At 63.2% G+C, this 27,749-nt stretch overlaps 1 protein-coding gene across 2 annotated transcripts; it reads right to left on the bottom strand.

Annotated features, from left to right (window-relative positions):
- Positions 1–65: 65 nt before the first annotated feature.
- On the bottom strand, positions 66–27,749 carry CACNA1H (calcium voltage-gated channel subunit alpha1 H). 2 transcript variants are annotated; one of them, XM_049699202.1, is made up of 33 exons: positions 26,518–27,749; positions 26,279–26,412; positions 25,691–25,788; positions 23,390–23,549; positions 22,718–23,036; positions 22,497–22,589; positions 20,559–21,336; positions 18,930–19,372; positions 16,869–17,020; positions 15,911–16,096; positions 15,078–15,195; positions 14,627–14,782; positions 14,351–14,441; positions 13,985–14,193; positions 11,977–12,387; positions 11,368–11,468; positions 11,082–11,205; positions 10,935–11,003; positions 10,628–10,812; positions 10,224–10,350; positions 9,900–10,025; positions 9,583–9,672; positions 9,174–9,366; positions 8,552–8,569; positions 7,233–7,384; positions 6,301–6,410; positions 5,967–6,100; positions 5,699–5,769; positions 4,120–4,198; positions 3,253–3,374; positions 2,729–3,161; positions 2,457–2,614; positions 66–1,853 (listed from the first exon to the last, which is right to left on the bottom strand). In XM_049699202.1, the coding sequence occupies exons 1-33, from the start codon at positions 26,608–26,610 to the stop codon at positions 858–860; spliced, it is 6,729 nt and encodes a 2,242-aa protein (XP_049555159.1). In that variant the 5' UTR covers positions 26,611–27,749; the 3' UTR covers positions 66–857. The 2 variants fall into 2 exon arrangements, with proteins under 2 accessions (XP_049555159.1, XP_033285111.1); XM_033429220.2 differs by lacking the exon at positions 8,552–8,569 and having other exon boundaries at positions 26,518–27,748.

The following is a 27,749-nucleotide window of genomic DNA, read 5'->3' as shown; positions in this document are numbered from 1 at the left end:
CCAAGGCCATGGGCTTGCCACCTACCCACGTGAGGGACCGATTCTGACAGTGGAAATCCAACGCATTTCTTAAATAAGTTAATATTTATTCCACTCTGCTTTGCCCCCCTCCCCTCCCCTTGGCTTGAGAAGCCGAGTTTTCTGCATCGGATTATTGCAAATGTTTAACCTGAATTTATAACAGAAACAAAATGAAACAAGGGGGCATCAGCTGAAACTCTCGGCCCAAGCCCCACGGGCAGTGAGGGTCTTATTGCATGGTCCCCACTCCCTGGTGACCAGCTGTTTCCCAGAGACCGGAGTCAAGGGCATTCTCCGGAATCCTGAGGGGGACAGAACGGTGGGTAGTGGGTATTGGAGGGGGGATGAGACAGCAATGAGCAGTGGAGACAAATGGATGAGAACTCAAACTGTGAGCAACGTGAAGCGTGACCACGGTGGCCTTGGGGATGAAGCTGGAGGGCATAAATGGCCCTAAGCATGTATAAAAATAAGCGGATGTGAGAATGGGGCTCTGCTAGGTGGCCTCTGCCTTTCTACTTTTGGTGTTCTCTGGTTCTTGTCCCTTGGACATAGCTCTCGTTATGGGACTGCTGACCAGGCTACTGGCACGGCCTGGGACCATGGCAGCAGACTCAGAAATCCCCAACTTTAACTGAGGCTTCGGGCTGTGGGCTCCCCCTGCTCCACTTCGCCCACAATTGCATCTGTCTCCTTCTCCCTGTTATGACATCCTTCCGGCACCTTTGCCTTCAGTGGGGCCGGACCCAGGGTCCACGTGTAACCCTGCCTGGGCCACCACCCTGCTGGGTGCACCCCAACCCCAGTGCCAAAGCCTGTGGGCACTGCACCCCGAGCTACACGGGCTTGTCCACACTGTCACCCAGGACTGGGGTGGACCCCTTCTTCAGTGGGCTCTCAGGGACTGTGAGGTGCAGCCCCCACCCTTCCTCTGGGGGGTCTCCCGAGGCCACTGGAGGCTCCGTCTGCTGGGGTTCGGGAGGTGCCGTGATGCCTGAGGAGGAAGGTCTGGGTTCTGGGGCGACACCATGGCCACCATCCAAGAACAGGTCCCCCCTGGGGCCCCCCACATCCAGCGGCTCAAAGGCAAAGTTCGGGATGGTCAGGTGCTCCGTGCGGCAGGGGACCTGGACCCGCCGTTCCCCCTTGGCGGCAGTGTCCAACCCTGCACTGTCTGCGGGCTCCAGGGGGTCCCTGTGGGGCACAGCCTCGCAGGATGGGGTTCTCCGCCGCAGGGTGGTGCTACCGCCCTCCGCTGCAGGGGCCCGGGCCGCACCCTCGTCCTCCGCGGGGGGCTCTATGGAGATGCAGGGGGGGCTCATCTTCTTCTTCCTGCGTGCCCCCAGGGCCAGCTCGGCCTCCAGGGCCCGGGTCTTCACCTCCCCGGCCTCTGGGCGGCTGTCCCCACAGCCCTGCTCCACGGAGGGCCGCCTCTGCTCGTCCGCCCAGCCTGGCTGGTCCAGGAAGCCCTGGGCATTGACACTGTAGAGCCTGTGCAGGTCTGGCTCACCGCCCACCACCCCACAGGCAGCAGGTGAGGCCGAGGGGCTGTGGGCAGAGCTGGTGATGTGGCTGACCTCCTCGTCAGCCGGGTCTGGGGCCTCAGCCTCCTCTGCGCCCAGGACCGGTGGCCGGCTGGAGATGTAGTTCTGTCCAAAAGTGTGCTTGCGGATGCGGATGCTGGTGGGCCGCGGGGAACAGGGTGGGGATCGCAAGGAGGGCCCCAGGGGCGCCTGCCTCACTGGGGTCTTCCCACCAGGCTCTCCCCAGCCCGAGCTGCTGTCCCTGGGACCATCGACCTGCCCTTCTAGGGACTCTGTGCAGACTACCTCCTGCAAAGACATGGAGTCATATGAGACCAGCCAGAGCCCAGGCAACAGGGACCCCACCCCCCACCACAGGCCAGGAAGACCTCGTGACCCCCAAGGCTATGGGCCAGGGTGAGATGGGGCTGCGAGACACTGGTGTGGAAGCACTGTCCCCCAGCCCTAGTGTAGGGGCCCCCACCAATGCTGGTCATGCTGGGGAGGGGCCGTGATGAGCAGAGGGCTGGAGCCCAAGCTTCCATGGGCAGAATCTGCCATGGGCCTCTGGAGACCCGATGGGGCACAGAGCCAGGCTGCAACCACTGCCTGCCTGGCACCACCAGCTCAGCTTGACATCTCAAGGAGGGAGGAAGGGAGAGGGGCCGAAGTCTCAGGTGAGAGTGGTCTGTGGGTACATCCAGGCCCACAGGAAAGGTTGCTGGGGGGGCCTGAGGGAGGGCGAGGCTGCCGCCTGAGGGGACACGGGTCCCCATGGCCAGGTGGCATCATCACAGGCTCCAGGGACACAGCACCTACTTCCCCAATGTCCCTGTCATTCATCCTTCAAAAGGGGAGGGAACCCCCACGGAGCCCCCAGGCCTCAGCTGCGGACCGGAAGTCTCCTCCTACCTGTGTGCAGAGCAGCCGGCTGAGACTAGGGGAGCGGGCTGCACCCAGAGGGGTCAGGGCACGGAGGGTGTCGCCGCCCCTGGCCGGGGAGGACATAGCCGACGGGACCTGGAGGGATGGGCAGGACTCCACAGGCGGCAAGTGGGCGGTGACTGGGCCTGGGGCAAGAAGGTGCCTGAAATGTGCATTTGCCGCTGGCCCCACCCCTGCCCCTGCCGGCCCTGGCCGGCCCCGCCCACCCAGGTCCTGGCTGTCTCCACATGGGGCTGTACCCGAGGTGCCCGAGGCGCCCACGTAGGTCTCCATCTCCACCTCCTGCAGCGGGTGGGGATGAGCGGCCGCAGCGGGTGCCACGGGCCGGAACATGTAGCTGTCGTTTGGCAGTGAGAGCATCCTGGACACAGACACCTTGCGCACGACCAGCAGGTTGGGGGCGTCCGGCGAGGCACCTGGGCTCGGCAGGGCCGTGGGCCTGGGGCGGGCGGAGGGCCCCTGCGCCATCTCCAGCTCGACCTCCGCGTCCAGCTCGGCATCCTCGCGGGCCTCCTTGTTGCTCTCCTCCAGGTGCTTCATGAGCACGGCCACCACCACGTTGACCAGCACGAACTGGGCCACCAGCACGAAGGTGACGAAGTAGATGGGCGAGATGGCCGGCAGGTAGCTGAGGCAGTGCCTGTCCTCACGGGCACACTCCCGCAGCGTGTCCTGCGGGTGGAGGGCGGCGGGCAGGCTCCCACCTCCGTCTGCGGGGCCTCTCGTGGACTCCCACTGCCCCGCCCACCGCGTGGGCCGGTACCTTCATGATCCCGTTCCAGTTGTCCCCCGTGGACACGCGGAACAGTGTGAGGAAAGCCATGCCAAAGTTGGAGAAGGTGGCGTGTCTACTCAGGCCCTCGCAGGGGTTGTCCTCACTGCACTCTGCCGGGAGGGACCTGGTCAGCCCGCCTGTCGGGGCCAGTCCGCACACAGGCCCTGCCCTCCCACAGGGAGAAAGGCACGCTCCTCTGGGATGCAGGGTGGTGGCACAGCTCAGGGGCCCTGGCAGGTGGATGCCTTCAGCACAGGCCCAGCTCTGCATCAGCATGCCCCCCTTCTATTCTGAGGAGTAACAGGGCTGCCCTGGGCATGAGGCGGCCCAGATCCAGGTTGTGGGGCACTAGCTGCTGGGTCTGAGGAGCCCCTCTGGGCAGACCCTTGAACCCACTGAGCCTTCATTGACACCCAAAAGGAAGGGTGCTCCCACAGGGTCTGGGCTGCCACGAAAGGTCCCCACGGACCCCTGCCCGGGCTAGCCAGAGCCTCACGCCTGAGGGTCTGAGGAAATCCTTGGTGACAATTAAGGACTTGCTGCAGCATGTCCCCTGGGGACCAGGTGGAGTTCAGGTCACACCTGCGTGTGGGCACGTGCACTTACACTCATGTGCAGCTCTGTCCTCCTGGCCTGGGTATGAACACATGTGCGTGTCTGTGTGCACGTCATGCGTCTGTCACAGCACTTTCGCATGTGCCAAGTCACCTCACAGTGAAGGGCTGACAGGAGCAGGGGCCAGGGCCTCAGCTTGGCCAGCACCCGGAGCCATCCGCGGGCTGTGTGCTCGCGCGTGATGCTGCGCCTTCTGGGACCCCGTGTCTGGAGTGTGGGCCACGGCGCGGCTGCACTCACCGAGCCTCCCAAACAGCTCCACTCCCAGGGCAGCATAGATAAAAAACAGGAGCATGAAAAGCAGGCCGAGGTTCCCTACCTACATAGGAGAGAAGCAGAATGAGGTCAGTGGGGCCTCAGTCTCACCCCACCCCCTTTACCCAAGATCCGCCCAGCAGGGCATCAAGTTCCTGGGGACTGCCTTGAGCCCTGTTCTTAATCCATCCCTCTTGGCCTCGGAGCTCCTGTGGCCCCCAGGGCTCCCTGTCCTGCCTGGTGCCCAAGGCCCCTCTGCTGGCCTCTGCCCCTGCTCGGCTCCTCATGTCCACCCGGCACCCAGGGTGCTGCCTCCAGCTCCTCTGCTCCCCAGAACCTGGGAGGCCTCCCGAGGGCTCTGGTGGACTCTGTGCAGGGCCTGCCTCCAGCCTCAGGGTCCCCACCTCAAGGTGAAGGCTGAAGCTCTGCAGACAGTGAGGTCTGGTCTGACCCCTGCCCGAGGCTCTGCTGTGAACTTGCCGCCCACCCTCCCAGCGTCTGCTCACGCTCACTCTGGGCTATGGGGTGGGGGGGCGGCGCAGGGGCACCCTCACACGCCTCCTCACCCTGATGTGGCTGCTCCCCCTCTTCTCCAGCACCTGCTCCGGCCCCCAGAGGCATGGCACTGGGGCGTGGCCAGGCCCGGGTTTCCCATCCTCCACCCCCACCCCTTCCCGTCACTCCCACAGACACTGGGCAGGCTGCAAGGAGAGCTGAGTATAACTCAGGTCTGAGGAATGCTGCTAAGGGGACCAGTGGGGGCTGGCTGAAGGTGGAGGGCGTGGAGGGCTGGGGGGTTAGTGGGCAGCTGGGGAGGCAGCTGGGTGGATAGAAACATGCTGGGCTGGTGGACAGACAGCTGGCCAGGAGGGCTGGATGCTGGACAGCTGGACACCTGGTAGATGGGTGGACAGACAGCTGTGTGAATGGATAGACAGACGTGTGGGTGGCTGGGTAGCTGGAAGGCTAGTTGAGAGGGCTAGATCCACGGCCAGATGGACATGTGGACGGATGGCTGGTCAGGTGGACTGGCAGAGGGACTGAGTACTGCACAGATGGGGAAATAAGACTTTCAGCTCAAGAGACCACAAAGGATCAGTGTGGTGGCTGTTGGGCACAGGACGCGAGGTCGCAGGGCCTGAACTGGCTCCAGAGGAGAGAGGCCTGTGGCCAACACCTGAGCCCTGGGTGTGGTCCTCCAAACTCGACAAGCACACCTTTGCCACAGGCTCTGCCCTCTGCCCAAATCCCACTGCGTCCAGAATTGCACTGGGGGATATGGGCACTGGTCATTGGTCTTCCCCAGAGAGACTAGACTGAGGCCCGGAAGGCAGGCAGCACGCCCCTCTCACAGCACAGCCCAGCAGCTCAGTTACTCCTTGCACCCGGCAGGGAGCGGGGTTGGTAACTGCAGTTGCCACGAGACGGGGCGACCAGGTGAACGAGTGCTGATTGACAGTGAGTGAGGCCCTCCCTGCAGCCTGTCCTCTTGGGGGTGTCTGTGATGCCCACCCTAGGAGCAGGGAAGCCAGACCCAGGCCCAGCCCCCGAGCTGCCGACCTACCTGGGGCAGCGCCTGAACCACTGTGTCCAGCAGGGCCCGCATACCCGTGGCCATCTTGAGCAGCTTCAGCACTAGGGCCGGGAGCCGAGCATTAGCGGGGAGGGGGTGGGGCCGGCCAGACCCGGACCACCCGTCCCCCCACTTCCCATCACCAGCATGACGCACCAGTGCGGGTTGAGGAACGACACGGGGTAGGTGGACCCCTGAGCCCTGTCTACCGGCCCTCCTGACAGCCCGGAGACCCTGGCGGGACGGGCGGGCGGCCTACCGCGGGCGATGCGCAGCACGCGCATGATGCGGATGATGGTGGGGTTGATGGGCAGCGCCGCGTTCATCTCTATCTCCTCCAGTGTGATGCCCATGATGGACAGCAGGACGATGGCCAGGTCCAGCTGGTTCCACCTGGGCCGGGCGGGCAGGCATGATTCAGTGCTGGCCACTGCCTCTTCCCCAGCACCCCTAGCCCTTCAGAGCACCAGGAGTCCCCTCCCTGTCCCCTGGAAATGTCCTGGTGTCACCACAGGGCATCTTGCACCTCTACTCAGCACCGTCACCTGGGCAGGCCTCAGGCCACGGCTCTTTCCTGCCCCTGCTCCACACACCTGTCCTTGAAAAACCTCCGGAACCCAAACGCCACCAGCTTCAGCAGGGCCTCAAAGACGAAGACGATGGTGAACACATAATTGCAGTACTTGAGGGCCTCGTCCAGAGACTGGGGATGGAGTGTCAGGCTCCTGAGTGTCAGGCTCCCTGCCCGGCTGCCCCTTCCCACCCATCCTCCTGCCCCCTTGCAGCACTGGACGCCCCCCCGCCACCGCCGCCCCCGCACCTGTGCCCTGTCCACCCTGCTCCATCTCTCTCCTCTGCTGACCTGGGCACCTCCTCAGATACGGGACAGGTCTCAGCTATTACTGGATGCAGGTCTGTGCTGGGCTGGGGAGGGCCGCCTGGATTTACGCTCGCGGCATTCTGGGGACAACTCTCAGGTGGGGGAACCTTCCCCTCGGAGCCCAGACTTCTGGCCTTGCCTGGACCAGAGCCACCCACAGCCCAGGGCAGGGGCCAGCCCTCCGGATGGGCTCAGCTTCAGCCAAAGAGTCAGAGGCTCTCTGCTGTTCTAGGAGAAGGGGGCGTCCCCGTCTTTAATGAAATGGTGGCGATGCGATCAGAGGACATCTCCCTCTCTCAGTCTGGCCTTTCCTGGACTGTGAAATCCACAGTCTGGGAAGCTGCTGGACTCGGGGACACTCCCTTAGCCAGCATTTTGGATGGGACTTCTCATGGGGTTGGGGAGGCCCTTGGGGCAGATGTGCCCTGGGAGTTTCCACTGGTTTTAAAGGAAGGAGGACCCTTTGTTCCAGCCACACATCCATGTACCCCATAAACCCCGGTGAGGGCTCAGGCACTGCTGCAGACCTGGGGCCCCCAGTTCTTAGTGTGGCACCACCTCACTGAGCAATGGACCCCACCCGCGGCCCTCCCCGCTGCAGGCCTAGAGGCAGGGTGGGTGGGGTATCCAGGCAGCGAACCCCACCTTGGGCTGGTTATAGTGCTCCATGGACATGGTGATGACGTTGACGCCGATGATGAAGGTGATGAAGAGGTCCAGATAGTGGCTGGTGCACAGAGAGTGGATGGAGCGACGCGTGGGTGAGTAGTCCGCATAGTAGGGCCGGCGCTGGGCCTCTGTGGGAAGAGGGCCATGGTGAGGGGGTGGGTGGGGTGGGGTGGGAGGGCTGCCTCCCAGGGGCTGGAGAGTAGAGGTGCTGGGGGAGGGCCCAGGCTCAGACGTGGGCCTCAGGGGCAGGTCACCCACTGACCTACTCCACCAAGAGGGCCCCAGCCCCAGGGCAGACCCCAGGAGTGGGCCTGGAAGCTGAGACCCCACCTGCGTCCTGCCGTGGGGCCCTGCCCAAACCCCGCCCTGCCGGGAGCTCCCAAGCCAGGGCCTGTGTGATCTACTCTCCTGAGCTGGCATCAGGGTTCAGAGACACCTCAGTGATGAAGGGTGGGCAGATGGGAGCTTTCTTGGGGGGCAGGGCAGAGTGGCTACCACACCCCCATCTTCCAGGCTGGGCATGTGCTGCCTCCTGGCCCCCAGGCCCAGAGTCCCTCCACTCCCTGTACTCCAGGAGGCCAGTGGGCAACTGCCTGCTGTCTGGAGTCTGCCCGCTCTCTGGTACATCTGAGGTTGATGGCCATGACCTGGGTGGCGGGGGGAGGTTGTGCATCTCCCAGCAGGTCTGTCTGCACTAAATGCTCCATCTGCTCTAACTCTTTAGGGCAGATCAGTGCCCACTGAGCTCCCACTGGGTGAGCGCATAGCTGCCACCACTGCATAGGGGACCCACCTCGGCCACAGAAGCCCGTGGGCAGGGACCAGGTAGAGCGGGGGCCGACGGGAACCGACCCCACCCTGGGGCCCGCATGCTCCTTGGTCTGGCATGCGGTCACTAGAAAGCTTGGCTCAGCTCTTGCAGCCAAAGGGGCTAGTGACCAGTTGGGCCAGGCCAGCACTGAGGACATGGAGTAGCCACCGGCCGGCAGGCTTCCCAGAGTGCAGCAGAGAAGCAGTCAGGCATGCAGGCCGGGCGGAGGAACACACACGAGCTTGAAGGCAGCAGCATGGACACCAGGCAGGCGAGCCAGCAACCCTTCCTCCCACTGGCGCCCGGCGCCCACCCCAGCCGTCCCGTGCCCACCCTGCGGTGGACCCCAGTGGGCTTGGCACCCGCCTGCGATGTCCACCCTTCCCTGTGGCAGTGGCAGAGGGATGGAGGTCAGGCCAGTCCGCAGCCCTGTGCAGTGGCCTGCAGAAGTGGGGGTTAAGGCATGCAGGGCGGGGGCAGGTACCTGGGTTGGGGAAAGTGCCTGGAAAGACAAGGAGATGGTCTGAGCTGGCCGCGGTGGGGAGGGCTAGGAGACTCCATGGGGTGGGCGGGCAGCTCAGCAGCCTCTCCTGGAAGAGGCCCTCTTTGCTCCCCAGCTGGGTGGGGTTTTCTAAGACCCTCTCTCTGTCTTGGATGGCTCTGCTTGCTCCCCCCACCGTGGCGTGAAAACTCATGGGGTGAACCTGCCCTTGCGGTGGTGGGGGGTGGGAACTGGGGCCTCATCCATCCCCTGTACCTCCTGGGAAGGGACCCCACCTCCTGCTGCAGCCATCCTTCTCTGAGGGCAAGAAGGGCAAGCGTGTAGAGTCACTCGGTGAGGCCGGAGTTGCGGGTGGGGCAAGGGGACTGGGGCCAGGTAGGGGGCTCTGGGGCCAGGCTGCTGAGCTGCTGCCTGCACAGCCCTGCGCCGAGCACAAGGGAGACCCGGGCTTAGGCCAGCAGCAGCCGGGTCTCAGAGCCACCCCTTGGCTGGTCCCCCGGTCCCCAGCCACCCTCCCACAGGCGAAAGGGGGGCCTCAGGCAGGTGGAAAAGGCTGGGGTGACGCGCAGGTACCGACCCGCCACCGCCACCGGGAGCGCCTTACTCCTGCGTTTCCTCTCCAGGCGCCGCTGCCGCTTCTCTTCCCGCCGCCGCGCCTCCTCGGCCTCCTGGTGCTGCCGGCACTTGTGGAAGTTCTCCACCACGACGCCCACGAACATGTTGAGCACAAAGAAGCTGACGATGAGCAGGAAGGAGATGAAGTAGAGCAGCATCCAGGGGTTGTGGTTGGGCACCGGCTGCAGCACAGGAGTGGCACGTGGGTGCCTGCCCACAAGGGCGCCCCTCCCGGGCACGGCCTCTGCCTGCAGGGTAGCTCTGACCCCCGACGTGGAACTCTCCAGAAGTTCTCAGAGGCCAAATGCGGCCTCTCAGGGGACATTCCCTGAGATGACCAAAGGACACGGGAAGAAAGGTCTGCTTGAAGGAGCAGGGCTGCCCACCGCCCACTGCACCTGCTGGTCTATGCCCACGGCGTCCAGCCCGTCGTACATGATGTTCACCCATCCGTCCTTGGATGAGAGCACGAACAGGGACATCAGCGCCTGCGAGGGCAGAGCAAGGTGGTTACTTCTGGACGTGGCCTCCTGCTGGGGAGACGCCCCAAAGGACCACACCCCCTACCACAGCCCCACGCACAGCAGACCCACCCACGACTCGCAGACCTGCCATGCCGCTCCCACCTTACAGATAAGGACGAGGTTAGGTGAGGTCACCCCCGCCAGGCTTGCCCCCCATCCCGACCACCACCCCACCCCCCAGCCTTGCCCACCTGGCCCAGGTTGTCGAAGTTGTACTTGCGTCGCACCCAGCGGTAGTGCGCAGCCCAGCACTCGGCTTTAGTGGAGATGTTCCTGGTGTCAGCGCCCTCGCAGTAGTAAAACTTCCCCTTGAAGAGCTGACCAGGGCGGGGTAGTCACCCAGAGGGCCAGGCCTTGCACCCCCACGCTCCAGACCCACCCCCACAGGGCCTCCCAGAGCAGCCGGACAGAAAGCAACGTCTCTCTCGCTGCCTGCCTGGGCCTTGGCCCTCCCGGGGCTGCTATGCTGCTGCCGACCACAGACCACCGTCCCACAGACAAGCAGAGCCACGCACCTGCACCCCTAGGATGCCGAAGATGATGAAGAAGGCACAGCAGATGAGGACAATGTTTCCGATGGGCCTGAGTGACGATATCAGAGTCTCCACCACCAGTTTGAGGCCTGGGGCACGGCTGATAACCCTGCACGAGGAGCAGAAGAAATGTGCTGTTGAGCCCACCCAAGGGAGCTGCCACCAGACAGAAAGCCCTGCGCTGCAAAGACCCCACCCCCTGCTGGCCCCAGGCCCTTTCCCTCCCCAGCTCTGCCCCACCCTCTGGCTCCGCCCCACCCTCTGGCCCCACCCCAACCAGCCACAGCCCCGCCCATTCATACCCTTACCTTCCCCAAACTCCACCCCATCCTTCCCCAGCCCTGCTTCGATCCCCGATTCAGGCCCTGCCCCACCGCCCAGTCTACCGCAGGGGCCGCAGTGTCCGCAGCAGGCGCAGCACACGCAGGATGCCCAGGATCTTGGCACCACCGGCCGACGCCATGGCCACGATGATGTCAACCAGGGACACCAGGACCAGCAGCCCATCCAGTATGTTCCAGCTGCTCTGCAGGTAGGCATGCTCACCAGAGACCAGGCCCAGGGCCACCACCTAGTGGGTGCAGAGGAGGGGCTGGTGGACATACGTGCTGCACACGGGGCCAGGGTGGGGCCACTGGGCAGGGCTGTGAGGCCGGATGGACAGATGCCTGGGCTCCCCTGGACACCCTGTACCTTCACCATCATCTCGGCCACGAAGATCGCCGTGAAGATGTAGTTGGAGATGCTGAGGAAGACGCGCTCCTGCAGAGGACAGGATGATGGAAGGGGCCAGCCGCAACGGCGGGACCCCACCCCTCCCAGGCAAGGAGGGCGCCTCACGGTGCTGCCGGGGTCAATGTCGGGCCTCTCCAGGGCGATCGTGATGCAGTTGAGGAAGATGAAGACCAGGACGACGTGATCAAACATCTTGTGAGCAATGATCTTCTGGCAGGAGATGCGGAGCCTGGGGGCCGGGGGTGGGGGTTCAGGGACAGCCCTGGCCAAGCCCTTGCTTCCCGTCCCCAAGGTCCCAGGGGAGGAGCACAGCGCTCACCACGTGGTAGGGACGCAGGGGCCCAGAGGGAGGGGTCAGCTTTCCCAGGTTTCTCCCAGGTGTGCCCCATACCTGTTCTGTGGGGAGAAGAGGTACAGGGCCCAGGGCTCGCGGCTCCGACAGCACTCGGGCTTGTAGGGCTCCAGCACTTTCTGCAGCCGGGAGCAGCAGCTCTGGGGAGGGGGGGGGTCCTCAGGGCCCCTCCCAGCCTGGGCAGCCCCCAGCCTCTCCTGCCTTCAGGCTCAGCCCTGTCCACCCACCCGGGCACTGGGTGAGGGACCTACGCTGGGAGTCCAGGGGGGTGCCGGTAAGTGGCCATCCTCAGATCCCTGCCCAGGTGGGCCTCCCAGCAAAACTGTCCAGGGCAGCAGAAGTGCCTAGCTGAGAAGGTGGTTCTGCTCTCTTCCCCTCTCCTCCCATGGGGCTCTCCTTGGCTGACCGACTCCAGCTCAGAGCAAGCCCTCAGCTGGAGGTGGGGCTGACCCTGGGGCGAATCCCACTCCAGAGCTCCCTGCGGATCAGCTGAGGCCACACCAGCCGGATCAGCTCCTGCCCAGCTTGTCCTGCTTCCCTCCCCCGTCCCAAGGGCCTCCCACGAACGCTGCTCCCGAGTCCCCACCTGGGAAACCAGCCCACGACAGGGGGAGGCGAGGGGCTGACGTGAGGCCCACCCCCACTCACATCCTCCACATCATCGTCAAACTCGGCCGTGTCCTCCTTGTGGCTGTCGATGCGCAGGAATAACTCACTGGGCAGGGCCAGCCCGTTGCAGTCGTGGAGCTTGGTGGGCAGCAGGGCAGCCGGCCGCAGGGGCCGCAGGTCAAGCGTGCTGCGGTGGTCCAGGGACTCGGTGCGCCGCAGCAGTGTGGCACGTGTGTCTGGCGAGGCTCCCACACCAGGCCTGCTGTCCTCGGCCTCCTCGTCTGTGCTGCCGCTGCCCTTGCCCTCGCCGGACAGCAGCGACTCACGCTCCCCGCACTGGCTCCTGCGCTTGAGGCTAGGTGCGCGGCCCAGGCTGTTCCAGCTGGAGCGCCGGCTGCTCCAGGCGCTGTTGGGGCCCCAGTGGGTGCAGGGCGAGCTGCGGAGGCTGGACTGCGGGGAGGGGGCAGAAGTGAGCAGGTCGGACGCCCCCCCCCCAAGTTACCCCCAAACATCCTGGCCTCAGGGGCACCTGGCACAGGGACCTTTCGCATCCAATGGCATCACCATTGACACCCATGGGTGACATCTGTACATGGATCATCTCCTTTAACGAGCAGACAGCCCTGCTAAGGAGAGACACTAGCGGCACTGAACCTTCAGTGGGGCACCTGTGGCACACAGTGGGTCAACAGCTAGCTGGAGAGACGGCCAGCAAGCGTCAAGAGCACTGAGTGGGCCTCCCGGGCCTGCTCGAGGACCAGAGGGTGGGCGAAGGTTATCAGTGGGCCTGGGACCAGCCACGGACCAGGCATCCTCAGATGCCACCGAGCAGCTGAACTGGATCTCTGGGGCGGGGCCCCACATCAGTTTCTAGTTGGCAGACTCTGGACTCACAAAGAGAAGCCGGGTGCTGCTTATCCAGGAGATAAACTGGACTGTGGTCCGGGGACTTCACCTTTGCTGCACCTACCCTCTTTGCCCTTCATCGTTTTCACCTCAGGGGTCCAGCAGGAGCTGAGCTGGAATCCTGGCTCAACAGCCCTTGTCCTCCTCCCAGAGCGTCCTAGCAGTTTGGCTGTGATGCATCTTGTTGCTAGATCACTCGGCCCACCCAAGGCTCAGCCCTGCACCTTTTCTGTTACCAACACACGATCGTCCTGCCTTGATGGTTTGCCTGGACTTTCCTCCAGGTTCATATCCCTGCGCTTTCTCTCCACGGTTAGCTTGTCCTGCTCTGCCCACCCCTCCTGGGCCCTTCTGAGAAGCCCAGAAGCTGGCTCTGGCTGTGTCTGCTGGGGGTGGTGTTTTCTGGGTTTGTCTGGAAACACCCTGTGGGCTCCAGCTCCACAGGGTGCTGTTGGTCGTGATGCACGGAACTCTCCACCCGGCTTCTGTCACCTGCTTCACATCCTTAGTTATTTTTGTATTTTTATTTTTGGTTGGGTTGGGTCTTCACTGCTGCACGCAGTCTTTCTCTAGTTGCGGCGAGCGGGGACTACTCTTCCTTGCGGTGTGCGGGCTTCGCATTGCGGTGGTTTCTCTTGTTGCAGAGTACAGGCTCAGTAGTTGTGGCTCGCAGGCTCTAGAGCGCAGGCTCAGTAGTTGGGGCACACGGGCTTAGTTGCTCCGCGGCACGTGGGATCTTCCTGGACCAAGGCTTCAACCTGTGTCCCCTACATCGGCAGGAGGACTCTTAACCACTGCGCCACCAGGGAAGTCCCACATACTCAGTTTTTTACACCTTTTTGCCATCCTTCTCTGTTTTCCCCATCTTGTATGCTGTGCGCTTTGCCAGCTTTTATCTATGATTGCAAATTGGAAGATAAACTTCCGGCCTGACAGTCTACTCGTCTGTTCATACTCCTCCCATAAAAACGGCAGTTTCTGGCTCCATTTATAGAAAACAAAGCACTCAGGGCCAAGGGATTCCTGGGGTATGACTGGGGGTGTGTGTGCGGGACCCTCACTCATCTCTGGGGAAGGCCTAAGGAACTGGGTGGGTGGAGCCTGAAGGTGCCCTGAGGCCAGGGCAGGGGACCATCCCTACCAGAGACTTCTGGTCCCCCAGCTGGGGGTCCACGGAGCTGCTGCTGCCACGTCGTGAGTCCAGGAGGCCAGGGGCTGCATCCAGGTGTGGGGAGCTCTTGGGGGTGGGCATGGGTGTGGCTGCCGTGCGCATGATGAGGGGAGGGGGTAGGCTGGCCTGGCCCTCCAAGTGCCCGTTGGGGGTCACCGCCAGCGAGTACATCTTCATCTCTGGGTGGGGGGAGGAGGCCGCTTGAGCCTGCAGGGCTCCCAGGAAGGATAATCTGCCCGCCCAGGACCCGCCCACAGGAGTCCCAGCTGTGCCCAGACAGGCAGGCAGCTCCCTCTCCATCCTGTCCCCGCCCCGCCCCCTCACCCGCATGCGCACCTGTGGCCCTGAGGTCTCTGAACTTGTCCAAGTCCTCCTCCAAGTGGGTGGAGGTCTTGTCTTCATCTGTGTCGGACCTGGTGGCATCACCCTGTGCCCGAGGAGCACACAGTACACGTGAGGCTCCCCTCAGGTGGAACCCCCCTACAGGAAGGCCAGGCCAGCACGGGGGCAGGTGTGGACGGAAGGGCCCAGCGGGTGGAGGACGGAATTCTCTCCATGTTGGTCTGCCCAATGTGCCTGGCTCCCACTGCCTCCCCTGGAAGCCCCCCTCACCTCCGCCTGGAAGCCCTCCACAAGGATGGCCACCAGCAGGTTGAAGAGCACGTAGTTGCCAAAGGTCATGAGGGCCACGAAGTAGAGGGCAGCCCAGGAGGAGGTGGAGGCCATGCCGTTGTAGAGGACAACGTTCCAGTCCTCCTGGGTGAGGATCTGGGGGAAAGGGGTGGCGGGGCAGAGTGGGCCCAACATGGGGCCGAGGGGGTGCCAGGACGGTGGGTCTGGCTGTAGAAATGCTGACAGGCCCTTAGGACCAGAAGGAGCTCTGGACAAGTGAGACCAGGTCCACCACCCCAGGGGCCAGAATCAATGTCCCTGCTGCTGTTCACAGCTCGTCACTCACTGTGGCCTTGGACAGGCCTCGGCCCACCCTGGGGCTGTTCTGAGCAGGGCTGTGGCTCTCCAAGGACTACCATGTACATGAGGGGACGGCCCCACCTGGCTTTACCTGGAACACTGTGACGATGGCCCACAGCAGGGAGTCAAAGTTCTTCCTGTCAGGGACCGTGTCTCCAGTGTCTGTTTTCAGGCTGAATTTGCAGCCAAACAGGTGCATTCCGAGGATGCTAAGGGCGGCAGACAGGGATGCGGTGAGTGCGGGGGAGGAGGCACAAGTGGAGGGATATGGGGGGTGCTGCCTGGTCACCTCCACACCCAGCAGCTGTTCCTCTACACCTCCCCCCGGACCCCCAGCTTTCTGATTTGCAGGGGCCTCCCAAGTGCCCACAGCCGAGCTGTTTCCATTGTATAGGTGGGAAGACCAAGGCCAGCAGTAGGAGGGACAACCAGAGGCCACTCTGGCTTCATGCAGCAGCCAGGACCTGAGGTGCCTGTCTCACCCAGCCTACCTGGGGCTGCCCTCTGCCCTAGCCCCCTCCCCAAGGCCTGAGGCCCCGGGCCAAGCTGGCCCACGGCAAGGGCTCAGCAAACAGCAGCTGAAGCAAGAAACTCCAGCCTGGCTGCCCCGCCCCTTCTCTGCCTCCCTCATTCTTGGCTTTTGGGGAGGGCACGATCCCCAATCCATCCATCTGGGGGCCGGTCCCATCACCCCACTCAGCTATGAGCCGTGGGAGCAGAGCCCAGTACGCCGGTGCCTGGCACAGAAGGTGCCCAGTCAGTCCTGTCGAAAGGAACCAGTGACTGAGTTTCTGCTGCCACTTTGAAGCTCCTGGCACCCCGGGCCCCAAAGCCACAGCACGGGGCCAGCGCGGTGGGAGGGGCCTCCCCTCGGGGGCAGGCATGTGCTCAGTGCCCCAGGCCTTTCCCACCGGGCGCGCCCACCTGAAGATGAAGATGAACAGCATGAGCAGCATGCAGAAAGTGGCCACGTTATCCATGGTCTTCATGAGCACCACCAGCTGGCGCCGCAGCGCGGGCATGAAGCGCACCAGCTTGAGCACCCGCAGCAGCCGAAAGGTCCGCAGCACCGACAGCCCGCCGTCTGCCTGCCCGATGATCTCCCACACGCTGTGGGCAGGCCGAGGCTCAGGGGGGCCTTCTCTGGCCGCGCATCCCTGTGCCCACCCTGACCTTGGGATACCCTCTTCCCAGAAGCAGGAACACCAGCCCGGGAGCCACCGTGGCCTCCGCTCAACCCCACTCTGGGAGCAGGTTCAGCTGCATCAAGGCATCGACAGGGCTGAGGGGTGGCGGTGACACCTCTGAAGCCTCCTAATCAGCTGCTGTCCTGCTGGCTGCCCGACCCCTAGAAGCTGCCCAGTCAGAAGCTTCTCAAGTGAGGGCCTTTCCTGCTCCTCCGCCTTTCAAGCTGTGCCTGGCTTGTCTATTCTTGTTAGGGTGGGGGATCCCTTGACTCCTGAGGGCCCTGCTTCCTCCTGGGGAAGGGAATTCCCCCAGATTCTCCAATTCATTTCTGTGTTGATTTTGCTGCAGCAGACACCCCTCAGGCAAGCTGGCCTTCCTCAAAGGTTCTGAGCCCTGAGTGGAGTCCGGCTGTGAGGCCGAAGGGCCACCGAGTGCCCACTCTGTTCCTGCAGGGAACAGCTCCATGAGGTTCTACAAACTTTCACCTGAGTTGCAGCTGACATACCTGTGTGTACCCGACAGTGCTTGTGGGGAGGGGTGGGGATCCTGCCCCAAAACATCCCATCCCATGAAATGCTGCTGGCAGGGCCTCTCCTGCTGGCTAGGACTCTGCTATGTGTGTGGGGCTGTCTCCTGACACTGGCGAGCCAGAGCCTCCCCGGCCCCTGTGGGCTCCCAGGCAGTGGGGACCCACCTGATGACCACGATGATGCCATCGAAGATGTTGTAGGGATTCCGGATGTAGCCCAGCGGACCAAAGGCCAGCAGCTTCAGCAGCATCTCCAGGGCAAACATACTCGTGAACACGATGTTGCTGATCTCCAGGGCGTTGGTCAGCTCGTCAGGCTGCGGGCAGCAGAGACGTCATCAGGGCCCACCCACGGCTCCCAGTGCCCCTCAGCAGGGGTGGGGGACTGCTCCACTGAACTAGGAGCAGGTAAGTCTGCATCAAGGGGCCAAGGGGCTGTGGCAGCATCTCAGAAGGAGCCCAACTGGCTGCTGTCTGGAGGAGAAAACAAGGACCCCAGCGATGTCCCCTCCAGCTGGACCCCAACCTGCCTGGCCCTCCCTGTCTGGCCCTGACTGTCCCTGGCCCTCCCCAGGCCCTGCCTGACCTTGCCACCAGCATGTCTGAGAAACAGTCCACAGACTTCCCCAGACCCCACAAGCACAGGCCATGGGAAAAGGGGCTGGAGCATCTGCCTCAGGGTTCCAGGGTGGGCATGTGGGTGCACGGGGTGCAGGGCACACAATTGGTGCCTCCCAAGAGCTGCCCTGATCCCTGGTGGCCTTGCACACCCTTCCCTGTCAGCAGAAGGCCCCAGAGGTCCCTCTCTTACTGGGGATGTGCTGGCCCGCCTGTGTGTGTGCACACCTGCACCAGTGTAAATGCTGGTATGTGTGTGTGCCAGTGTGTGGCCTGTTTGTGCGCACATGTGAGTTTGCATGTACCTGCATGTGCCGTGCATGTGCACAGGGCCTCCCACGTGTACACATCTGTACACATGTCCACATCTGCACAGGTAAACCTTGCGTATGTGCGTGTGTGCACGTGCGTGTGTGTATACACGTGTGTGTGCAGAGGCTCTTCCTTGCCGGGGATTCCCTCCAGCCTGCTGCTGTCCCTGCCTAGGTCTCACCCTCACAAAGAGAACCTCCCTGCCAGGGCTGCTGGAGGCTAACACTGCTGGCATTTTCCCTGAATTGCTCCAGGATGAAAGAACATAGCTTAAATGACTTGAAAAGCCCAGAGGGTGGAAAACGAGGAAGGCAACCTGGTCATTAAAAAGTGAACTGGCCGCGGGGCTTCCCTCGTGGTGCAGTGGTTAAGAATCCGCCTGCCAATGCAGGGGACATGGGTTCAAGCCCTGGTCCGGGAAGATCCCACATGCCATGGAGCAACTATGCCTGTGTGCCACAATTACTGAGCCTGCGCTCTAGAGCCCACGAGCCACAACTACTGGAGCCCGTGTCCCTAGAGCCCGTGCTCCACAACAAGAGAAGCCACAGAAATGAGAAGACCGTGCACCACAACGAAGAGTAGCCCCTGATCGCTGCAGCAATGAAGACCGCATGCAGCCCGCATGCAGCAATGAAGACCCAATGCAGCCAAAACAGAAAAAAAAAAAAAAAAAAGTGAACTGGCCTCGGTCCCCAGAGTGGACGCCCTCTCCCTGCCGGACCCAGCCGCTGCTCCTCCCTGGCGAGGCCCCAGTCCCGGGCAGGGGCTACTGGGGGGCCAGGCACCACACATACAATTCCTCCTCTGGGGGCCATTCCATACCACTGGCCTCTCCGGGCCACCCAGGGGCATTCCAGTGGGCACATTCTGGCTCATGTAAGGGGGGGCCACTCTCTGTGAGAGCTGGGCTGTGGGAGTCCCATCCTGAGAAGAGCACTGGGTGGCCTGGTGAGCGCCCTCAGCCCCCTGCTGCCTCTGGGATTGTGATTTCAAACCCCCAACCCAGACAGGAGGACCTCCAGGCGGGAGCCACGGTTTCTCCATTCACCCCTCAGCAGAGGCCCAGCCAAGGAGAAGCACGAGCGTTTGCTGAGTGGCTGATAAAAACTGCCACAACAGCTGACATTCAGCTCTAACGCCATCCCTGTTCCCCATCCCCCAGAAACCCCTCTGTGGGGCCCTGTAAGAGACTGAAGTCTCAAGGAGACACGAGGAACGTGCTCCCCGGGGGTCGCTCCAAGGGCTGTCCATTCAGGCCCACTTCACCTCTGGAGGGTGCACCGGGCCGCCTACCTGCTCATGGTACTCGATGCCCATGCTCAGCGTGTTGGTGAGGATGGCTACCATGATGCCGCGGTTGAAGTACTTGCTGTCCACGATGCGGCACAGCTTGCCGCTAAAGGAGGCCCAGACACGGCCCAGCCCTCCCTGCTCGCCTGCCACCGCCCGACGCTGTGCCCTCCGCCGCGTTCCTCCTGAGTCTGGCGTGTCCGCCGCTGGGGGTGGCTGCATGGGGTCACGGTGGTCTCCATGCCGCACATCCCGTGTGAATTCGTAGACCCCGTTGCTGTCCGAGTCTCCACTGTCTGAGTCGCTGAACTCCAGCTCGGGGTCCTCCAGGGCGCTGGTGCAGTACGGGCAGCTACTCAGCTCACAGGTCAGCGTGCCCGCCTGGGGGCTGGGCAGGGGGCAGGGCACGCTCAGGCCTGACAGACGGCTGGGGGCCTGGCCCAGTCCTGCAGGGAGAAGGATGTGGGCAGCCTCAGGCCGCTCAGCTGCAACACCAGGTGCCTGGGACCCACATGCACAAGCAGGCTGCCATGGGGTGAACGGTGTCTGTGTAGACATGCACATCGTACACATGCACACGCCTGGGCACTCACACCTGGGTATATGTGCACATGTGGGAACATTCATACACACCTTGGCACACGCCTGAGCACATGCACAGACACACATGCCCACGCCTGGGCACTCACACCTGAGCACATGCACGCCCTGCACAGGTACTCTCTGTTCACTCAAGGCTAAAAAGAGGCAGAGGGGCTCATCCACCAGGGGGCCACACCATCCACAGAAATGTGACGTGAGCCACTTTCCAGCAGTCACGTTAAACGGATGACGTGACTGGGAACATTCCAGGTCACGTCGCGCAGGAGCCATCGTCGCTCGGTGCTGCCTGCCCGGCTGAGTCTCTGGGGCCCAGGTGACTGCACCGGTGGCGGCTTAGACGCCCCACAGCCAGGAGCCCTGCGGGGCCAACCTGCCCCAGTGGGCAGTGCAGGACTATAGGCACGTGCATTTTGACACAGTGCCTCACTGTGTGAGGACACACACACCTCTACCCACTCCAGGCACCCTGAGGGCTACTGCCCGCGCATGCCACCTGGGAGGGCCTCAGTCTGCATGGGACGCCAGTGTCTGGGGTCGCAGTGTCCTGCCCGTCCCAGGTGGGTGAGGCCGGTACCTCAGGTGGGAGGACCGAGTATACTGGGAGGCACCCCGGCCCCTCTCTCCTCGGCCTTTGGGAGCTCTGTGACCTCGGCTTTCCCTTCCCTCTGCCCCAGCCTCAGTCTCCCCACCTAGAAAGGGGGCCGGCCACTCCTCCTGAGAAATGACCAGGCCATGGACAGGTGGTCCCTCTCAGGGCCAGGCGTGGGCAATGGAGCACAGCCCCAGGTTTTTTTTTTTCTAGCTTCAGAATTCTCATTTCCACGTGGCAAATGCTCAGGGCTACAGGATGGATGGAGGTGGAGGGGCACCTTCTCCCATCTGAGGTGCCCAGGACCTCCCCCACCTTCTTCCCTTCATCCAGGGCTCCAAGGGAGGAAGGCTGAACTCACGAGGGTTCACACACAGGCGGGGATGTCCCAGGAGCCCATCCCCCACTCCCCACTGCTCCCCACAGGGTGAGGTCCTTACCGTGCTCCCCGACCAGATGCTGGATCTTCTCGCAGGGGTCGGGGCTGCTCAGGCTCAGTGGGCTGTGCCCCCCGGCTCCCAGGGGTCCACCAGGACGCTTCCCCTTGGGCCCGGGGCCACCTTTGCCACTGCCTGCGGCCGAGGGCAGGATGGTGGGGTAGTTCATGGCGCCCAGCCCAGTGGCCAGCTTGAGGCCGGCGGCGGCGGTGGCCACAGCATGTGCCGCCCGGGCCCTCTCCTGTGGCCCCTCCACGTGGCAGTCTGCATGGTACACGCTGTGCACTGACTCAGCGTCAGGGGGCCCATGTCCGGGCGAGGGAGGTGCTCCGGCCCGCACCAGCCTGGTGTCACTGCCGCCTGGCTCGGGGCCTGGCCGGCGTGGGCTGCCATGGCTGAAGTGGTAGTGGTGGTGGTGGTGGTGGTGGTGGTGGTACACAAGATGGTGGATGGAGGTGGCGCGCCCTCCCGCCCGCCGTGGCCGCCACCCAGCGCCCTGGCCGTGCGGCACGCCGCTGGGGTCCACCTTCTTGCGCCAGCGGCTCTGCCAGCGGGCATAGAGGCGGAGGCCACGGCGCTTCAGCTTGCGGCACACATGGCCCACGTACCGGAGGAGCTCCTCATAGCAGCTGCCAGGCTCTGAGAAGCTGGCCAGCGTGCTGTCGTTGGACAGGTAGCGGGCCCGCTGCTCCCGCATCAGCTGGCTCTCCCGCTGCTTCGTCTCCGAGAACTGCGTGGCGATCACCACTAGGCACAGGTTGATCATGAAGAAGGAACCCACCTGTGGCGGGCGGGAGGCAGCGAGCTCACCGGACGAGTGCCCCAGGGAGGCAGGGAAGCGGGGACACTGGGACCCACCGCCCTGGGCGTCAGGACTGGGCAGGGCAGGAGACCAGGACAGCAGCTGTGGTTTCTACACAACAATCAAGCCCCTGATGAGAGAAATACTGAGCCCCACTGTGCGCTGCCCGTTCTAGGGGCCCGGGATATGGCCCCAGGGTAGCCGGCGGCGGCAGGGCACCCTGTGATGGGCAGGGTCCTTGCTGATCCGATGTTGAGCCCCAGCATTTGGGATGGGTGGTGCAGGGTAGGTGCTCCTTGCCTGTTTGTGGACAGTTGCAGGACATGTGGGGAGACCCGCCTTCCCGTCATCTGTGTGGTTTGTCCCCTCGTCCTTCAGCTCTGTCCCCAGCCACACCCTCCCGCCCGGGTCAGGTCTTCCTCAGCCCCCACGGCTGCACTGTCCTCTGTGGCAGGGTCACCGGGTGACACTCTGCTGTTTGTGATTATGGTCTGAGATAAGGCAGGACAGGTGCCTGATTTAATTCACTGCTGGTCTTTTCAAACCCCGCCCCAGGCACCAGGGGCCACTGAGAGAACCAAGTGAGGGCCACCCCTGGGGGCCACAATCCCTGTGGAGGGCCGTGCCTGGGGGAAACACCTATACTGTGGAGAACTGTGCTGAGAGCCCATGTACACTGTGGGGGGACTGTGACCCCAACAGGTGATCCTGACTCTCCTGCAGCCTCCTGATAGGACCTGGCCATGGGAGGGCCTGAAGGACTGTCTGAGGTCTCTCTCCCCTCCCCACACACACAGGCTTCTCTGTCCTCCCAACCCTGCCCACCTCCTCCTGGGGCTGGACAGAGTCTCCCCCCAACTCCACCAAGGGCCCCCACCCACCTGCCCTGGACACGACGGCCCTGGGTCTCTGCTGCCCCCGCCCTGCCCTATAGCTCAGTCAAGTGCAGGGACCCAAGAGGGCCAGCAAAGGCCAAGACGGCGCTGCACCAGGGGCACAAGCAGGATCTCGCTGGACCCCGGGGACAGGACGATGCCTGCTAACAGAGGAGGAGCTTGGGATCTGAGACAGGGCTGTCGCAAAGCGGGGGCGCCCCCCCATCCCTCGCCCCGTGCATCCCACTCTGCCCCTGCACTTACAATGATGAGCAGGATGAAGTAGATGAAGTTGTAGAAGGAATGAGCGTCCATGACGTAGTACATGATGTCCACCCAGCCCTCCAGCGTGATCACCTGGTGGGGGGCAGGCGGCTGGACACACGGACGGCCCTGAGAGGGCAGTGGGCCCTCCACGCCTGCCTGGTACCAGCCCCCAGGCCCCGCGTGCTGGGCGCCCAGTGCAGGGGAGACCCAGAGCCCACCTGGAAGATGGCGATCCAGGCATAGCCGATGTTGTCGAAGCTGATGGCCCCGTTGTGTGGGTTGGAGTCGCCTGAGCGGCACACATTGTAGTACTGGTTCCAGTTGATGCAGGTGTGGTGGCCCGTGCCACCTGCGCCCTCGGCCTGTGGCTGCCCATAGGCCTCCCAGCCCAGCGTGCACTCCACGCGCAGCTCGCGGCGGCTGGGGATGTGCGAGCACTTCTGCATGCCGTTGTCCCGGCGAGAGGAGCAGATGAAGGGGTTTTCCTCACCCTCCTCCGGCTGGTAGTATGGCCGCAGGAAGCTGAGGTTGCTGTTCCTGAAGGCACAGAGATGGAGAGACAGAGAGAAACAGACAAACAGACACAGTCAGACAGAGATAGAAACACAAATAAAAACCAAAAGTAACAGAGACAGACCCAGGCCCACCAGTGCTAGTGCTGCTCCAGGAAGGGTGTGTCCCTGGGAACAGGGCCTGGAGGAGGCCTGTTAGGGGATGAGCCTGGAGAAGGAGGAGACTGTTGGTGGAAGAGCCCGTTAGGGGAGGAACCTCTGGGTGGGGAGGGGAGGGGCCTGGAGGGGGAGGAGCCTGCTAGAGGAGGAGCCTCTGGGGGCAGGCCCTGGGAAGAGCAGACTGGGGCATGTCCTGCAGGGTGGGCAGGGCCCCTGCACCTGGCGAAGGTGCTGTCCAGGAAGCAGCGGTTGCGCAGCAGTCCAGCCCAAAGCTGGACACCCACGATGCCGAAGATGAAGAAGACAAAGAAGCAGAGCAGGAGGACGTTCCCGAGCATGGGCAGCGTGTCCAGCAGCAGCGTGACCAGGATCCTCATGCCTGCAGGTGTCAGGGCAGCCGGTCAGTGCAGCAGAGCCCTCCTGGTAATCCCTGAGGCGCCAGGCCCTCCTGGGAGCCCTGAGCCCTCTGCCATTCACAGATGGACACCAGCACCTCTGTGAGGGACATGAGCTGGGCCCCCCCAAGTCCAGCATGCCCCAAAGGACAAACATCTGCGATAAGACACCACAGAGGGGAGCAAGGCCATGGCCTGGAGGGGCTCAGGGCGGGAGGTCCCTGATCCTTGCGAATGCCGTATGGGAACACACTGCAGCCAGGCAGGCCCCCAGGGTGACCAGACCAGGAGTCCCGCGGCCCCAGGCTCCTGCATGCGAGCAGCAGCCTGGGGGTCTTGCAGCAGATACTGGGTTCAGGAACCAGCGGTTCTTTCCATTCTCTGTGAGAATCACGTTGAGCAGAGCCCTGCACTGGAGGGGAAGCAGGGGCTATGGGCACCCCAGGGCAGGAAGCGGCTTTTGAGAGGCAGTTTTGAAGCTCTTGCTCCTGGGTGCGATGGGCTGCGTGTACACCAATTATTCGAGGGAGTGGGTCAGCCAAGCCCCATGCGCCCCTTGGTCCCGGGCCTGCCCCCGTCCCAGACCTCAGTGAAGATAAGACTTGTTTCCAGAAACAAGCAAGAGCTGACCTAAGGGTGCAGGCAGAGCCCTGGGCCAGGGGGCTGAGCCAGGGGGCCTCGTGGAGAGCACCCTGGAGCTGTTGGATGGCAGAGGTGGGACCCCTGGGGTCACAGCGGGGAATCACAGCTGGGAGAAGCACTTAAGTTTCAGAAATGGCCAGGAGGAAGATTCATCAGGGACAAAGTGAGCACCACCCTGGCCAGACAGCAGCTGGCTCAAAAGGCCACATGTGGTCCAGCGTCAGAGTGGACCCCAGGCAGCCAGAGTGAGACACTGGGGGCTCACTGCGAGGGGCACATGGTCCTGTTTGGGACCAGGGCATGTCCCCAGAGCAAGGCCAAGCTGCTGGCATTTGGTCTGAAAAGTGAAGATCTGTGTTGTGAAAGGGGCTGTATTATCACTTCACACACTGAAAGGGGGTCCAGGTGAGCAGACTGAGTGCCTGATGGTGCTGGGCACAGAGCCAAGAACCACGTGTGACACCTCACCTCAACCCACAGCCATCCTTGAGGAGGACCACATTCAGAGTTGGATAAACCGAGGCTCAGAGAGGTACAGTACTTGCCCAGGATCACATAGCATCTGAGCCCTGTCGATCCCTGAGGGTATAGCCAGGTGGCAAGCAGAAGGAAGGCCCAGGGGTCTCACAGCATAAACCTCACCCACCTGCCCTTTGGTGGAGCTGACAGCCCCAGGGGGAGGGAGTGACCCACACTGGGGGTGTATGACTTCTTGGAGGGGCCGCAGGACACACCCTGACCACCCAGACTTCAGTGCTGAGGCCACCAGGACCCAGGCCAGGCAGCCAGAAAGGCTGTGCACACCTACACAGCACACACAGACCCACATGCACGTGTGTGTATACTCACTTTACAGTCACACGGGCACCATCCACACACAACCCCAGGAAAATTAACGGCTGAATTCGATCACATCCCTGAAGACTTGGAAGACACAGAAACTCCCAAACAGCCCCATGTGGGCAGATGACCTGGGTCCGGACAGACCACATTCCAAACGAGCAGCCACATGACCCCCTGGAAGCTTCTCCACCCTTCCCTGAGCACCAGACCCTTTGGCAGAACTCAGACCTGAGAACCAGGGTGGGACAGACAAGAGAGCAACCAAGTCCTGCACAGCTCCCGGGCACGACCCCAAATGCTGTGCAGATGAGGAATCTGAGGTTCAGAATGGCCCCTGTCACTCAGCAGCACTGTGGGGAGTCGGGACCCCACACAGTCTGACTGCGCATCACACCCCAACTCGGCCCAGGGTTGCTCTGTCCTCCCCAGAAAAGCAGTGGCAAATCCTCAGGTTCCCATGGCGAGTGGCAGGAGGCCAGCCTCTCCTACCCCGGCACTGGGGTCTGGGCTGGGGCCAGAGCGTCCAGACGCCACACAGGCAGTGTGGCCTACTGGCCTTGTGCCCCAGTGGGTCCTCAAAAGCTCTCATCAGGGCTGGCAGGACACGCCTGTCCCAGGCCCGGGTGTGACGGTCACTTACTGGGCACACGGTTGATGGCACGGAGGGGCCGCAGCACACGCACTGTCCGGATGGCCGAGAGGCTCACGTTGTGTCCATCCAGAGAGTACTCCATCATGCTAGGAGCGGGGCAGAGGGAACGGGCGCTCAGGCGGCCGACAGGTGCTCTGGGGTCAGAGCCAGGCCAGCGGGCACACGGTTCTCTCCAGGGCACCCAGCCAGCTGAGGCCAGGAGGCCCAGGGCAGGTGAGCACATGCCAGAGGCCTGGTCCCCACACCAGGCACCCAGCCTGGCGTGGGCTCCAGGGCAGGGGAAGTATAACCTTAGGTTACCACTGGGGGCTCCTCACCACTCACAGGCCACTCCATCACCCTGTGTCTGTCCTGCTGTCCCTGGTGCTGGCACAGGGAGCCCTGGACAAGTGTCCTGCCCCTGGCACCCCAGACCCAGCTACCCCCAGACCCAGCACCACCTGAGTACACCTCCCCATCCCTCTTCCTGGGGGACCCAGGGGCTGCCATGGGGTCTGAGGGGGGCAGGGCTCCCAGCCAGGCCTGGCCAGGCGCAGGGGCCGCCCTGGTCTGGTCTGCGGTGGGGCAGGGCCATACCCCGCCATGACGATGAAGAAGTCCAGCCTGTTCCACGTGTCGCCCAGGTAGCACTTCTGCCCGAACAGCCCGAGGGCGATCATCTTGATGACCATCTCCACCGCGAAGAAGGCGAAGATGAAGTCGTCAAACGCCTGCAGGAGAGGGGCCTGAGAGCTGGGCCTGCACCCCTCACACCCAGCCCAGGTCACCTGTGGCCAGTCCCGCCCCGCCTGCCCCGCCCCGCCCGCCCCGCCCACCTCCAGGATGCTGCAGCGCTCCGAGCGGCACTCGACGTCCTCGCAGGGGCGGAACATGCCCAGGGTCACGCAGTTGAGCATGATGACCAGCATGCTGACGTGCTCGAACCATGTGGGGCAGGTGCCGAGTTAAGGGTCCATGTGGCAGGTGGGGGAGCCCCAGAACCCACCCCCAGCACCCCCTACAGCTGCCACAGGGACAGTCCCTCAAAATCCGCGCCCCTGTGCCCAGGCCATCAGCTGGGCAGTGAGGGACAGACCCCCAACACCGGCCTCTGGACACTGCTGCCAACCCCTCATGTACAGCAGGACCCTGGATGGAGGCGGGAGGCCAGCCACTGCCCCTCTGCCAGACTCCCCCAACTGTGATGCCCTAAACTGAGATCAGCCCCTCAAATTAGCAGTCTCACCAGCACTGTCCAGCTGGGACCCCAAGTACCACAGACACCTCATGAGGGCAGCCCTGAAGACCTCTCCCCCTGGCCCTGCATGAAACCCTCCGTGACCCCAGCAGAAGGAGAACGCCCTGACCACAGCGATGGGAGATGAGCAATGTGGACTTGAGCCCAGCTCAAGTGCCTGGGCCCGGAGGACCCGCAGCCCTACTGTGTGCCCAGATGAAGGGGGCCGGGACATGGACGAAGGACAGGTGAGTGAGGACACCCTCCGCCCCAAGTTAGTCCTGGGAGTGGAAGCCGCCAGCCCGTGAAGGGTCCTGTCCAGGAGAGTCTTCCCTTTGGCAGGAGGGTATCCAGCCAGGACTTTAGGGCGCCGGGCCAGCAGCCAGGGCTGCATCCCCTTGTGCTGTGTGAACCTGGCCACCCTGTGGGGTCGCTGGCCCTCAGAACGAAAAGTCACCCAGGATCCCAGAATGCTCAGCCATTCTGGGAGTGGCCACCAGGTGGCACCGTGGCGCCACAGAGGCCATGGCATTACTTTGGCTATGACGCCCTCAGTGGCTGTCTCCAGACAGGGGTGCACCCCCATGTTCGCTTCCGTTGGCTCATCAGGAGATCGGGGAGCCCTGTGGTGGGCCGGCCGTGTCATGTATGAGGAAGGGACCCACACCCCAGGCAGGTGACCCAGGGGCTGCCCGATGGGGGATAGGCTGCGTGGGGGGGATCCCCAGCTGGGGGACTGGGGCTTCACCCAAACTCCTGGATGCAGGTAAGTGCCCGTCAGATGGGAGGGCCCTGGAGGCATTCCTTGTACCCCACACACCACCCCCATGT

The sequence above is a fragment of the Orcinus orca genome, chromosome 16 (genome assembly GCF_937001465.1).
Source record: "Orcinus orca chromosome 16, mOrcOrc1.1, whole genome shotgun sequence".
NCBI lineage: Eukaryota > Metazoa > Chordata > Mammalia > Artiodactyla > Delphinidae > Orcinus > Orcinus orca.
The sequence above is the reverse complement of the archived record's forward strand: the minus strand, read 5'-3'. Positions and strand labels throughout refer to the sequence as shown.

Coding starts and splice junctions, on each gene's coding strand:
- CACNA1H (XM_049699202.1), bottom strand. CDS start 26,610: ATGCTGGTCATCATGCTCAACTGCGTGACCCTGGGCATGTTCCGCCCC. Junction 23,550..25,690: donor TGCCATCAACCGTGTGCCCA/GTAAGTGACCGT, acceptor TGACACCTGCAG/GCATGAGGATCCTGGTCACG. Junction 17,021..18,929: donor GCATCGAGTACCATGAGCAG/GTAGGCGGCCCG, acceptor TGCTGCCCGCAG/CCTGACGAGCTGACCAACGC.